The sequence below is a fragment of the Falco punctatus genome (assembly GCF_963210335.1).
Source record: "Falco punctatus genome assembly, chromosome: 6".
Lineage (NCBI taxonomy): Eukaryota > Metazoa > Chordata > Aves > Falconiformes > Falconidae > Falco > Falco punctatus.
This window is the reverse complement of record NC_137585.1, coordinates 2,448,844-2,462,769: the sequence shown is the minus strand read 5'-3', so window position 1 is coordinate 2,462,769 and position 13,926 is coordinate 2,448,844. Positions and strand designations below refer to the sequence as shown.

General features: G+C 52.5%; 1 protein-coding gene across 4 annotated transcripts in view; it reads left to right on the top strand.

The window, feature by feature from the left end:
* SIDT1 (SID1 transmembrane family member 1) overlaps positions 1-11,495 on the top strand; it is a 53,324-nt gene extending 41,829 nt beyond the window's left edge. For 2 of the 4 annotated variants that reach the window (XM_080391166.1, XM_080391168.1), the window contains exons 16-24: positions 167-290; positions 1,390-1,507; positions 2,470-2,606; positions 4,327-4,435; positions 5,639-5,715; positions 6,875-6,921; positions 7,719-7,824; positions 8,148-8,258; positions 8,983-11,495. In XM_080391166.1, coding sequence (XP_080247292.1) covers positions 167-290; positions 1,390-1,507; positions 2,470-2,606; positions 4,327-4,435; positions 5,639-5,715; positions 6,875-6,921; positions 7,719-7,824; positions 8,148-8,258; positions 8,983-9,210 — 1,057 coding nt within the window. In that variant the 3' untranslated portion in view covers positions 9,211-11,495. The remainder of the gene's footprint in view (positions 1-166; positions 291-1,389; positions 1,508-2,469; positions 2,607-4,326; positions 4,436-5,638; positions 5,716-6,874; positions 6,922-7,718; positions 7,825-8,147; positions 8,259-8,982) is intronic. The other 2 variants (XR_013928739.1, XM_080391167.1) reach the window with 2 other exon arrangements.
* Positions 11,496-13,926: the final 2,431 nt, after the last annotated feature.

The window sequence follows — 13,926 nt, the reverse complement described above, 5'->3', positions numbered from 1 at the left end:
ATTTAACCTAAAATTGTCATCCAGGGTATAAAACTGTCAGGTGTTTGGCAGCTGCTGAGATGAAGGATGATGGAGGGGGAGCAAAATGGATTCATCTTGTCATGGCCCAGGGTTCAGCTTCCTGCTGCTTTACTGCCGTTACCTTAAACCTTCTTTTTCCCTGCAGTGCCTTCAACAACATCCTCAGTAATGTGGGCCACATGCTGCTGGGCTTTCTATTCCTTCTCATTGTGTTGCGCAGGGACATTCTCCACCGTCGGGCCATGGAGATGAAAGATATCTATACCCTGGTAGGAATCATGGTTGCATGGGGCTGAATGGAGGGAGGAAAGACAGGGAGAACTTGAAAACTTGAGTGATACACAGTGGGTTTCCATTTTTCCATTTGCTTCCTTGCTGAAGGATTGAATACTCCTCCTCTTTTTTTTTTTTTTTTTTTTTTTTCCTCCCCTGAAAAAGGATCTAGGTGGGACACTTACGTTCTTGCACACCCCAATACTTTAGTTTACAGTACGTCCGTACTGCTGTGGTGACCTAGCCTGGGCTTGCAAAGAAAAGGAGATGAGGAGATGAATGACTATCATGGCTGTGGGTTTTTCTCCAGTGCTTATTGTGGAGGAACTGGAACAGCAGAAGTGTCCCAAGATGCTTTTGTTTATAGTGAGGTTTGATTTGTCTTAAACAATCAGGAGTTCCTTCTTGACACTCCTGTTAGCAAGAGGGAATAGAGCTGCCTATGGTACTGCAGAAGAATTTGGCAGCCTGTAGCTCTGAAGCAGAGCTGCTTGTAGCCAGAGCTTCTGGAGTCTCTTCAGTATCTTCGGGGAGAGGATGGAGAAATCTGCAGCCCTGAGGGCAGTGGTGCTGATGGCTTTTGGAGACAAACAATTTTGCTTCCACTGGCTTGGTAGCAAGTAAAGGCCTTAGCAGTTCTAAGGGTCTGCTGCTTATGGTTTTCAGATGAGATCTCAGCCAGATTGTGATGGAGGTGCCTTCTCATGTGGGCTGATGGGCTCTTCTCAGGTGCTTTTAACTCCCTACTGACCCCAAGAGCGAAGCTGCTGTTCTGGGTCCCCAGTGCTTTCCCAATTTTGGGCAGGGTGTAGCGTGGCACAAGATACAGGACAGATATTTTTTAGTCTTAAGATGTTAGTACCAGGTCTTAGACTAGAAGTTTCTGTGTGATTAGCTTGTTTGTTGCCTGTGGATTCATCTGGCTATGCAGTGGGGCTAAATCCAGAGCCTGTGGTTGCGCACAGTATGCTGTGCTGTGCTGGTGACTGAAGGACACGTGCAGGGGTTAGGAGGGATGAAGTGATGGAGAGTGCAAGCTCATTTGTTGTCAGGATATAGCAAGAGTACTTACTACACAGCTCTGTTCTCTTCTAGGACTATGGGATCCCAAAGCATTTTGGTCTCTTTTATGCTATGGGCATCGCTCTGATGATGGAAGGGGTGCTTAGTGCCTGTTATCATGTCTGCCCTAATTACTCCAACTTCCAGTTTGGTAAGCTGAGATTCCTTTCTCCTTTTGAGCTGTACGTAGGATTTGACATGCTCCATCTTCTGCTTAGTTGCTGGCACTTCCCATCCCTCTACCCTTACAAACCGCCTTGTAGTCTGCCTGTTTCAGGACTCGGTCAGGAGGCAGTGAGGCTTTGGATGCTGGGGACTAACACATTTCAGCCTCCTCTCCAGACTGTGTGACTCTAGTAGTACTCTGCTGGCAAGATCTCCCTTTGCTTTTACAGCTTAGTGTTGGAAAATAGTAAGTGCACAGCCTTGAGTGGCAGAGTGCTCAAGCCTAGGAAGTCTTTGCCTTCTGAGTGGATACTTTCCCGTGTGGGGTCTTTTGCTTTCCTGGGGAAGAGAAGACTCTGGCAGGATCTTGTCTATGTGTGTAAATACTCAATGAGAGAGAATGAAGATGTGTGAGCCAGGTTCTTCTCAGTGGTGCCCAGTGACAGAACAAGAGGTGATGGACACAAAACACCAGAAACTCCATCTGAACACAAGAAAAAAATATTATATTTTTTTTAATACTTTGAGGGTAGCCAAAGACTGAATGGGTTGCCCCAAGAGGTTGTGAAGTCTTCTGTGGAGATCTGCAAAGCCTAACAGGACAACCCTTTCATAGTTGATCCTGCTTGAGCAGGGGGTCTTGGACCAGACAACCTCCAGAGGTCCCTTCTAACCTCAATCGTTCTGTGATTCCCTCTCTGCTTCTGTGCTGCACTGTGGATGCTTATTTTCTGAGCCCCTTTAGTTTTCGTTGCCCCAGAGCATGGTAGATGTGCTGCAAAATGGCAAAGCACAAAGTGGTGTACAATGTAGTGCAGCGTCAGGGGTTTGTGCCTGCCAGCCTTGGGTTTGGCCCTGCTGCTGTGCTTCTTTATATGGACTTGGAGCAGCTTTCTCAGCCTACTGGAAGCACCTGTTTTCAGTGTTTCTGTTGTGCTCCCTTCACAGATACCTCCTTCATGTACATGATCGCAGGACTGTGCATGCTGAAGCTCTACCAGACCCGCCACCCAGACATCAATGCCAGCGCCTACTCTGCCTATGCCTCGTTTGCTGTGGTGATCTGTCTAGCCGTCCTTGGAGTGGTATGGCCCCTCTTACCTACCTGCTTCTCTGGGAGGAGATGGTGTGGCTGGGAGCACACCTTAAGTGGGCAAATGACTGGGGAGAGCAACAGAGTAGGATAAGAGTGTGTTAAGCAGCTGCTAGCATTTGTATTCCCAGTACTCCTGGGCTTTCCCTCCTCCTTTCCCCTGAGCTTGCAGGGGGGGGAGAGCAGAGCAATTTTCTCTAGGTCGGCTACTTTTTGGGCTTTGCCCACCATATGCCGTCCTCAAGAGCAGAAACTCGTGTATCCAGGTATCCACATCTAAGCATGCAGTGGGTCTCCTGTGGGGTGGCTCACCTTGGAGGAGGGGGTGGGGGTGAGGCTGGCTGAGCTGCCAAGATGAGTGTTCTCTACTTAATTGCTTGTGCCTCTTTCTTCCCTTTGGAGAACTCTCTGTTGCTGGGCACAGGTCTTGCAGTTGGCCTTCCTACCTTTGGAGAGGCGCAGGGCTAGCATAATGGTTGGGGGGCTCCCAGGCAAGTTTCTCGAGTCCCTGCCTATAGAAATGGGCAGTGAGGCAGGAGTCACCAGTCACTCCTGTGCACTAACAGTAACTGACCAGTCAGACTGGTACCAGGGCTTTGGCTGGTTGCTCATAGCATTGCAAGTACTGAGCTGGGCTTGTCTGAATCCCCAGCCTGTGCTTTACCTTGGATGTCTCTGTTTCTCTTCTTTTGAAGGACTCAATTTTGTTCAGCAGCAACCAGGCAAAGTCCATTGCTTGCTTGCTCTGAACGGGCAGCTAGATCCCAGTGGGCTGTTGGCCCCTCGCTATCACACATAATGCAGGGAATCAACTGACTCTGCAAAGGTCTCTGGGTAGTAGGATACTGTGTGTGGGATAAGGCATGCAGGAGCAGCTGGTGAACTTGGGACGTCTCAAGAATCTCTTGATAGCTCTGGCAGATTTGCACACCCAGGTTCAAAACAAGGGGGGTTCCTTATGGGGATGCTGTGTCTTTTCTTCTGAGATGCTTTGAAGCTCTTCAGTGGAGCTTATAAGCTGCATGTCTCCCTTGCTCCATCCACATAGAGGTGGCTTTTCTGCTTTTAGTTTGGTGGGGTTTTGAGGTTTTTTTCCCCACACAAAAGGAAAATTTCAGGTGTGCCCCAGTGGAGGGTAGCGTTTGGTCACAGCCTGACAGCAGATAAGAGTTTCCAGACTCCTTAATGTATAACTGAAAAAATTAAAGTTTTAATATAGCATTAACTTGCGTGTGTAGGTCACTTCCAGTCCTTAAATAAGGCAGAAGTGTACAATAGGAGCAATTACCTGCAGAGCAGTTTTGTCCTTTTTGGTCTACTGAAGCATAGTTGTTGGTGTACCAGTTGGTTCCCTGGCCGCCTTTGTGAAAATGCAGCTCCTGGCCAGAGAGCTGCTGCCCAGCTCAGCCGAGAGCGCTTGCCTGGCCTGGGGGTCCCTGCAGTTTTGCTCCCCGGGCCAGATGCCATCCTTCCATGCTGCTGTTGTTGTCTGATGGGACATTCAGAAAGAATAGTCTCCTCTCCAGAATGCTGAGCTCCTCTTGCTTCTCTGGACTTAGTTTTGGATTTATACATGTTTTCATGTTGGAAGATTTAGGGGTTTCTCTTCCATGTTCAGTGAGGTTCCCAAATGCCCCACGGTGATATAGGAGAGGAAAGGATTAGCTTGCTGATAACAGGGCTCAGTTTGCTTTTAATGTCTTTACTTTCAGGTGTTTGGGAAAAATGACATGTGGTTTTGGGTCATTTTCTCAATTATCCACGTTTTTGCCTCACTGGCTCTCAGCACACAGATCTACTACATGGGCCGCTTCAAGATTGGTAAGTGCTGTGACTGAACCATCACACTCTAGGGTGTGTGGGTGTCTCCTCTCCTCGCCTGTGTGAGTCACCTGTGGCCTGTGCTTGTGTTCTGGGTTACCCTGTCCTCTCATCGATCTGATGCTCTTCCTGGCCTCTGAAGTCCTTGCGCTGCTGCTTCCCAGACCCATGGGAGTCAGCAGAAACCTGTAGTTTCTGCTGTGTAGTGGCAGAAGAGCTGGGCTCAGAGGGAGCCTGCCCTTCAGCTACAGCTCTCCCTAGGGCTGTGCTCAGCATGGTGAGCTACATAAAACCCTGTCATGGGGTGAGGGGGGAGAGGGTCTGGTGGGGAACCTGGCTCTTGTGCTCTGCTTACAAACATGTTTCTCCTTCCTCTTCTGCTCCTGTCTGCCTCAGATGGTCCTGACTCAGGTAACTGTCAGCGGCTCTCTTTTATTTCTCTGTTGAACTGATTGAGCAGTGTTGTAGCGGTTGGGGACGCATGGATGTGTGTGGGGAGCCAAGCTCACGTGCCACCTGGGGTCGGCTCTTGAGAAGTGAAGTGCATTTGCCAGCAGCGCTGCCAGCCCCCTACCCTGGCAGGAAGGGGCTGATATAGCACAGGAGAGCTCTGACCTTGGCGCAGGAGCCTTTTCAAGCTCCACACTTGTGACTGAAGAGGGGCATGTGTGTGCATGCATGTCTGTCCATGGCCACCGACACTGATGGCTCCCCAGTGAAGCATCTGCAATGATTTTGAGAGCAGGAGTGACTTGTGTGCTCTGCCCCTCTAGGACACTCTAAGGGCTGTGGGATCAGTTTCTGCTGTTTCTCTGCTCTGGCAGCTTGTTCTGTGGAAGGTGCTTTTCCCCCTTCCTGCACACACATCTCTCTTTCAGAGATGTGGTTGCAAAGCCAGCCTGTTTATGTGTACAGACACTGTTTGTTTGAATTCTGGGCAGTGCTAGTGTTGAGGGGATTTTTTTTATTATTATTATTTTTTTCCCCTTGTCGTTTTGCCTAAATGCCATCCACATCCCGTGGTGGCTGCCTTTATGCTCAGCCCTTCTGCTCCCAAAGGGCGAGAAATTACTCTGTTGACACCTTGACCACCCGCAGGCTGGATTCTCTGTTGTCAGCCGGTGGGTGCCAGCGTCTTTCCCCGTAGGCATTTTGGAGCTCACTCTACTGGCTGTTCTGGCTTTTTATCCTCTTCTTTGACAGACTTGGGGATATTTCGACGGGCAGTGATGGTGCTGTACACAGACTGTATCCAGCAGTGCAGTCGACCGATGTACATGGTAGGTGATTTCTCATCTCAGCACCTCTCTCAGCAATTGCTCACTTTCTAGGCAATGCGCAGAGGAAAGAGGTGTGGCTATTTGAAAAAGTGATGCTCCCTGCTTCCCTTCTTCACCCTCCCCCAAAACGTTTGGGTGTGTGTAGATCTCTGCTGGAGTGGTGTACCCCCCACCTCCAGGCCTCCCCAGATCTCAGGCTTGGTGAAAAAAACATCAGAGCAAAGGTGATACAAGCATGAGGGGATTTCCTTTTGCTCCTGCTCCCTGGGGGCACCAGTTTGAAGGAATGGGTATGGATGGGGCTCTGTGCAGCGCAGCCTCTCTTGGGCGGCCAGCGACTGTTTTGGTTCTGTGGCTTAAACAACAGCTATTGCTATTTCTGCAGCACCTCAGGGCAGATAGCAATAAAAGTAAGAAATAGTAGCTGTTACCTTGTGTCTCACAGATTACTTTCTTCTTGGCACAATGTGCTCATTAGGGCTTGAAGCCTAAGTTTTTATCCATAGGCATCCTTCTTATTTTTTCTATTATTTTTTTTTTATTCTCCCATCTCTGAATAAGTGTCAGACTGAGTTTTGCAAGTAAGCTTGGTGCATTTGGGCATAAAGTAAGCCTGGCAAGCCTGAAATAGCTACATCGTGGAAGCAGCTGTAAGCATAAATGCACATGCCCCACAGATGTAGCCCTTCTGCCTGCTGTAGTTACAGTGCTTCCCTGCTAATGGTGAGATGGGTGAAAAAAGGCTGTGTGGACATGCGTGGGATGCTATCCAAAGCTTTCCCGGCTGCCTCTTTTAAGCATGTCCTTGCTCTGTGCAACAATTTTTCTGTAAAATGGTGGGAGGGAAGGAGTCTAACAAAAAAAACAGTGGAAACAGTCAAAGGATTTGCAGAGCCTTGTTGAGACTAAGCTTTAAGTTCTGGACTTGTTCTTCTTTAGATGATTAGTCTCCTTGCAACACTTCCAAATCTGTGAGGGCTGAAGCAGTTTCCATCTGGCAAAAGCTCCCACAGAGCAAACTTCAGAGCCAGGGGCATGTGTGTTTGTAGGAACCAGGCTCCAAATCATCACATAATGATGATATCCTGAATTTCTGAGGCAGAGGCCTCTTTTTGCATTTCCTTCTGCTTTCATATGATCATCAGTGTCTCCTCTTCAGGACAGGATGGTGCTGCTCATTGTTGGAAACCTGGTCAACTGGTCCTTGTAAGTGAGGTGTTGGTGTCTTGTGTAGTTGTGCATGTGGGCAGCAGGATTCAGTACTGACATGCAGGTGGCCTGAAGTGATGGGGGAATGCAGCAGTGTCTGCACTAATCCTGTGCTGGGGTCCTTTGGACACGTCTTGGTAAGGAGCTTGGTCTGATGAGCACTGATGTTAGGCACCTCCACAGGATGCACTGCAGCACTACGGAGCTACGTGAGGCACCCCTAAGTGTTTCAGCCGGTGCTGGCTCATGGCTTGTGTCTGAGTGAGCTTGCGGAGGGCTGGGCTGGTGCCGTGTTCCACTGTACGTGCGCTTCCCACATAGCTGGGAGGTCTCTGGCACAGCCAAGGTGCAGGAGCCTCAGCAGACTCGTTAGTCGCAGGTACAGAGCCAGCTCAGCAGTAACTGAATGGATGGGAGGAACCAACTATTGGATGAGACCTAAAATCATAGTCCCCGTCCCAAGTTCTTGCTTTTAGCTGAAGCTGCTTCTCATGGACTTGCCTTCTGCCAAACATACAGGTCTGGGGCCGACTCCTAGCAAGTGAGATGTGTTTGGCCAGGGGTTGGAAGCAACCCAGGGCCCTTGCCTGTCCTCTGGGGTCTCCGGTTGCTCTCAGTGGCTCACCATGGTCCAGTTTGCTCAGCAGGGAGCAGAGGCGAACAGAGCTTCTCCTCCGGGGAATAGGGAGGCTGTGGCAGTGTTCTGTGGCCTGGGGGGCAGTGGGTGGCTGTCAGTTTGGGGATGTACCCTAGCAAAAGAGGCAGTCTAATGTCCATTCTTCCCTCTCTCTCAGTGCTATATTTGGGCTGGTGTATCGGCCCAGAGACTTCGCCTCCTACATACTGGGGATCTTTATCTGTAACTTGTTGCTGTATCTGGCTTTCTACATCATCATGAAGGTAAAGGGAGGCAGCTGCAGCTGTCCCTGGGGTGCCTGTCTCCGAAGGGGAAGGGATGGGCCTCTCTTTCTGGCTGCACTTTGGGTTCCTGTGGTGCTGCAGAGGGATGTGGAGGAGCCTTTGAGGGGCTCCAGGTGGGACAAGGTGTTGGTGTTGGGGAGGAATTCTGTGTAGCCATCTCGGGGGTGGCTGGGCTGTGCCTCCGTGGGGTGGGCAGCCTTTCGCAGAGGTGGATGGTCCAGGCTGTCCTGTCAGCCCTGCGCATGGCTTTGGCTGCTGGGCAGAACTCAGGGCACATCGTGAGGCTATGTCCCTGTCTGCAGCTCCGCAGCTCTGAGAAGCTCCTGCCCATCCCCATGTTCTGCATCATGGCCACAGCAGTGGTGTGGGCAGCTGCCCTCTACTTCTTCTTCCAGACCCTCAGCAGCTGGGAGGTAAAGTTCCCCTTTCACCATCCTCTGTCCATCTTTCTCTCTTATCATCTTTCCTTCCTGTTGTTCACACAAAAAATACCCTGGGGAAGAGTGTAGGGCTGCTCCTGGAGAACTGAAAGGGTTTAACTCCTCCAGCAGACAGAAGGAAGCATGGGAAGCTGGGCTGGGCCAAAAATGATGGTATGCATGTAGCTGTGGAGAGACTATTTATGACCCAGGTGATCCAGAGATGATTGGCCCTCACCAGGGGACAGAGGAGGAGTTGGGAAAATGAAAGCAAAACTGGGCAAATCCTGACTAGTGCTGGATGGACGACTTCTCCCTGGAGCAGGTGGCCAATGGGGAATAACCTGCTTGGGGCTGTGGGGGCTCTCCATGGCCTGGGAGGCTCTTAAATCCTGACTGAATGACTTCTAGCAAGATGCTGTGTCCATCTCCGTGGAAGTGGTGGCCTGCTGGAGGCTGTGCAGCTTGTACTATGCAGGACCTCAAATGTGGGAACCAGAGAGTTCCCCGCATGTGGGTTGTGGCCCCAGATCCATCTCCAGCTCAAAGTATGACCGTGCATTCCTGTCCTGCTCTCACCACATCTGGCCAACACAGTGCTTTTTCCTGGCTTCTGCATGAAGGGTTAAGACTGGGTGATCTCCAGAGGGTCCAACATGGCCAGCAATGGCCCTCTGTGAGTGGATACCAGGTCCTGACCCCCTGCCCGCTCCCCTAGGAGACTCCAGCAGAGTCCCGGGAGAAGAACCGGCCGTGCATCCTGCTGGGCTTCTTCGATGACCATGATGTCTGGCACTTCCTCTCCGCGGCTGCCTTATTCTTCTCCTTTCTGGTGAGTCCTGCTAAGCCTCCCACTCTGCTGTATGGCCTTACCTCTCCTCTTCCCCTTGTCCCTCTATCTGCATGGACCTGTGGCTGCCCCACAGAAGTGCCCCAACTCCTCTGACTGCTTCTGGGCCTCCTTCACAGTGGGATGCTCCTTGTTGGTGGGATCAGAGATCAAGCTTTCTCCTTTGGCTTGTTGCTCCCTGTGCCTCCCAGCCTCAAATTCCCTCTGGGGCTGTGGGTCAAACAGCTCTTGTGGGGAAGCTGAGGGGCTGCTGGTGTGACCAACCCTCTTGTGGGTTTGTGAGGACCTCCCAGGAAGGGACCCTACTCCCTTTGACCCAGGCATTAGGGTCACTGGCATGCTTAGCTCGCTGCTGGACTTTACGTTACTTCTGCAGTTGACTCCTGTGCTCCTTTACTTGCTACCTCTTCTCAGGCCTGATGATCTGTATTGGTGACAAAGGTGGAGGCGTCCCCTGCAGTGGGGTCACAGCGTAGTGTTCTGGGGAAGTGGAGAGGGAGACGTTAACCCTAGCCATGTAAGATGCAAACTGTTTGCAAAGGAGCTGCCTGGCCACTTGTAATGTCTCAGCTGTGGTCAAGTGATTCTCGCGCTGCTGCCTCCTGGATGGCTTTCCAGAGGCTAGCGATGAGGGACCAGTTTACAAGCAGCATCTCCATCGTGGCTGGGGCAGGTCTTTGCGGCACTGTAGGCAGAACGACCTGTCAGCTGTGCTGCCAGAGTGACTTGCTGGGAGCACTAACAGAAACAGTTAATCTGGCACATCTGCACGGGTTGCTGTTGTGACTCTTCTACATGCTGGAGACACGGCCCAGGTGAAGCACCCCTGTGATGAGGTGCCGGCAGGAGGTGGCCATTCTCCCCCGCCGTGGGCTGGCCAGAGAGACCTGAAGCTACCTCACACTTTCTTCCTCAGGTCCTGCTGACCCTGGATGATGACCTGGATGTGGTGCGCAGGGACAAGATCCCGGTGTTCTGAGTCCCCAGGGGACCAGGGGCGTCCCAAACCGCTCAAAGGCATCGGGCCACTGGCGTCTGTGGGGAACGAGCCTACCTCAGTAGCCAACAACACCCGTGGGAGCACGGGAGCTGGATCCCACAGCAAGCGTGAAGGCGTGCTGCGGTAACTGGGGCAGGCCCAGGAGGGAAGACAACATTTGCTCCTTTCCCACCGCATCCTCTGGGGCAGGCACGGCCCAGTGCTGAGGCCAATGCACAGCCCTCTCTGGCTTGTAGGTGCAGCGGGTCCTGGAGCCAGTGAAGAGGGAAAAGCAGGAGGTGTCGGAGACCTTTGCTTCCTTCCTCCCTGCTGATGTGCTCCGCTTCCTCTCCCATGAGCAGGCTTGAGAGGTGCGGGCAGCTCCTGCAGCAGCAGCTGGTGCTGTGCCCCAGGCTGCTGCCCTTGGAGAGTCCCTGCAGCAGCGCGGGGAGCGTCTGGTTCCTGTCCTGCAGCCGCCAAGGGGGCAAAGGACTCCAGGCTGAGGTGGCGGTGGGAGACTGTTCTTTTTTTGCCGGGGAGGCTCCTCCTGTAGCTGGTGGGAAGCCACGGCAACAAGAGACTGCAGTGTTGGAGGGAGGTGGCGGAGAGCTGCTGTGCCAGAGGCAGAACCCGCAGCCTTGCTCTTGCAGCCTCTCCCACTCACTCGTATCCAACAGCCTCACTTCTCCGGCAGCTCCGCCGCAGGCGCTCCGTGTGACGGTGCCCTTCGCAGCACCGGGAATGCCACCTCAAGCGACCCTGGGAGAGACGGTCGGTGTAGCCGCAGCCTGGCACACTGGGCAGCTCCTTGGCAGCTCGGCTCCTGCTGCGTGGCCTTGCCGCAGGGGCGAGGCGGAATGGGGGGGCTGCCCGGCACCCTCAGGCTTTCTCCTGCGCCGGGCTTGCTTCGGGCAAACATGGCAGGGCCGGCTCCCTCTGGGGCTGGGAGTGTGGAGGCGGATTTCGGGCAGTTGTGCTTGAGCTTTTTAGCTGAGGATCTGGACCAAACTTTCCAACTTTTCTGCATCTGAAATAAGTTTTTAAATGGTTTCTGCATTCTTCCTGAATTCTTAGCTGTTTAAAAAAAAACAAGAATAAGGTGTGAATTATTTCAGGCCTTGCATCTAAAATGTGACCCGTTATTGCTAATTTTGAATTAAAAAGTATTCTTTGAGGCCTGCTGTCCTTATTCTTGTCATTGAGCATTTTTCCTTTGGTGTATGTGCATGTACCCAGTGATGCAAAGGCTCTATTCCACCTCTGCTCACCAAAGCAGACAACTATAGTAATTTTTACTTTAAGAAGTCTGTATCTCCTAGAAAGGTTTTGCATTAGCTCATTTTTATTTTTTTTCTAAGTTGGAGTTTATCAAGACGGTCAATAAAATGAGTATTCCTGGTTCCCTGCTCTGCAGGTTGATCTGAATTCTTCTTGCCCCAGCTCTCGGTGATGGCAAAGAAAGCAGAGGGGTGCCCAGTGGTGTCACACAGCTGCTGTCATCCTTCGGAGCCTCAGAAACAGTTCCTGGAGCACAGGTGCGGGTGACCTGCTTGCTCTTTTAACCAAATTGCCTTTGTGAGGCTAAAGAGAATAAAGAACAGACGCTCTCCTTGGTCACTGTAGCCTCTTCAGCAGAGGGAAGAGAAACGGAGGAGAAATGCTGCAAGAGGCTGCCAGCCGTTACCTTCCCGAGCAGAGCCACGCTGCTCCGGAGAAGTGGCTGCGTGTGAGGCAGGGCACGCCAGAGGATGCCGCGGGTGGTGGCGGTCCCTGCGTGCTGCGTGGTGTTACGGGGCTTTGGGCCTGGCTTGCAGGTTTGCCATGCAGATGGAGCTGTGAATGTTTCCTGCTAGAAACAAGGGAAGGTTTCTCGGGCAGGTTGTGAACCATGAGTTTCCTTTACAGTGTCAGCATGGGCTGCAGGGAAGGAGGTGACACTTGCTTTGGCCTGAGTAGCACCAGCAGAGGAGGATGAAGCTGAGGATAGTCCGTGTTTTCCATTCAGCCGCCCTGCAGCCTTGCCGTATGTTCTTGGTGTGTCTAAAATGGCAGAATCCATTATTAGCTACGTAAGCTTGCCTGCAGCTTCCTTTTTTTTTTTTTTTTTTTATAGAATGCCAGGAAGTCTGAGGTGCAAAAAGACTCCCAAATCCTTACCACCAAGTGCAGCGAGGTTGAGCTGCCCCCACCAGGGGCTCATGATGGGGCTGTGGTGCTCTGTCTTGCCCAGCATGGCTATAAATGTGCTGTGCAGGTGGAGCCACCTGGCTTTCTGTACCCAGAGGTGTCTGCATGTTTGACCTGACAGCTTTTTTGCAACATGTGCTTTGCGCTCCCCGTCCCTTTCCTGCAATTGCAAGGGCTGCTGTAGGAGCCTGAGTGCTGCACTTTGTTCTCTGATCAGTGAAACCAACATTTGTTGTAATAATATCTGGGTTGTGCAGGATACGTTCTTTTCAGAGCTCTACTTGGAGGCCAGGTGGAAACACGCAGTGCCAGTGCCACCCATTCCCTCCCTGCTGTCTGCCCTCCTGCCCCTGGCCGCGGCAGCAGGAGCGGAGGTCGGAGGCACAGCCACACGGAGCCCTGCTGCACTGGCACCCAGAAGGTCCCCCAAGTGCTGCAGCAGTGGGTCTGCTGGGAGGTGACGTGCTGCGTAATGGTCACGGTGCTGCTGTGTGAGCTGGGGAGCAAGTGGGGCAGTGCTTTGGGGCCAGGACACAGCAGGAGAAGGAAAGGAGGAAGATTCCTAACGGAGTCCTCACCATGGGCCTTGCATGGACAGTTATCTAGGAAGCGCCTGGAATTCAGGTCGAGCCCCGTGTGTGGCTTCAGGGTGGCTTACAAGGCTTTCTGCAGGGAGGTGCTTGCAGGACAGCAGTGCCGTGGCGTGCAGGATAAAGCCCTGGGTGCTGGGGGCATGTGGGGTTTGAGCACGGGCGGCCCAGCACCGGCAGGCTGAGCGGCAGCTCCCATGAAGTGCCAAACCAGAGGCGGCCTCTCCCTGAGGCAGGGCTTGCCCGGCTCCTCTGCGACCTGGCGGGGGGAAGGTGGGTCCCGCTCGGGTGGGAGCTGTGCTGGGGTCGGCCAAGGGGCCTGAAGTGGTGACACTGCCCTGCCCCTGCCCGCGGCTCGCCGGGCACCTGCCTCCTGCAGGAGCTCCCTTAGCCGGGCGGCTCCTAACCCCGCCGGTTCTCTGGTGCTGGTGCTGCGCGCGCACCACGGAGCCCACTGAATATTCTTATATGAAGTGGGCAAGTCTGGCCAGCGACTCCAGCGTGGTTTCTTACTAGAATTAGCAAGCACTGCCTCCCTGCGTCCCCTTGGGCCAGAGGATCTAGGGAGAAGAGGGACACTAGTTCAAAAACCTGCAGATCCTGGCAGACGATCGGGACTGGTGTACAAGCAGGTATCTGGGGAGGAGTGAGACCTGGAGGATCCAGTGGTGGATCCTGCGGTTTGGCGAGTCTCACCTAAGTCCTCTCTGCTCATGGTGCTGCCTTTGCACCCCTGCTTGGTCAGGTGCAGGACAGGCTCCTGCCTTGCAGGGCAGCCCTCACCTTGTGTTGAGGTGTGGAGAAAGATGAGCAGCTTTTCCTCCCGTACAAGTTATGTTCTGCTCTTGGTGTATTTTGTGGTGTGTAGAAGTCAAAGGCATAGGACAAGGTGTTGGGCCAGTAGGAGTATTGCTTCTGTGCCAGGCTGAAGAAGGGCTTGTGTGCCCTAAAACTTGTCCAGTTTTGGACACGCATTTTCATAAAAGATATTTTTTCTCCCTGTGTCTTTCGTAGTCTGTAGTTTCAGACCTTGTTCCTGTACTTGTTTTTAGCTAG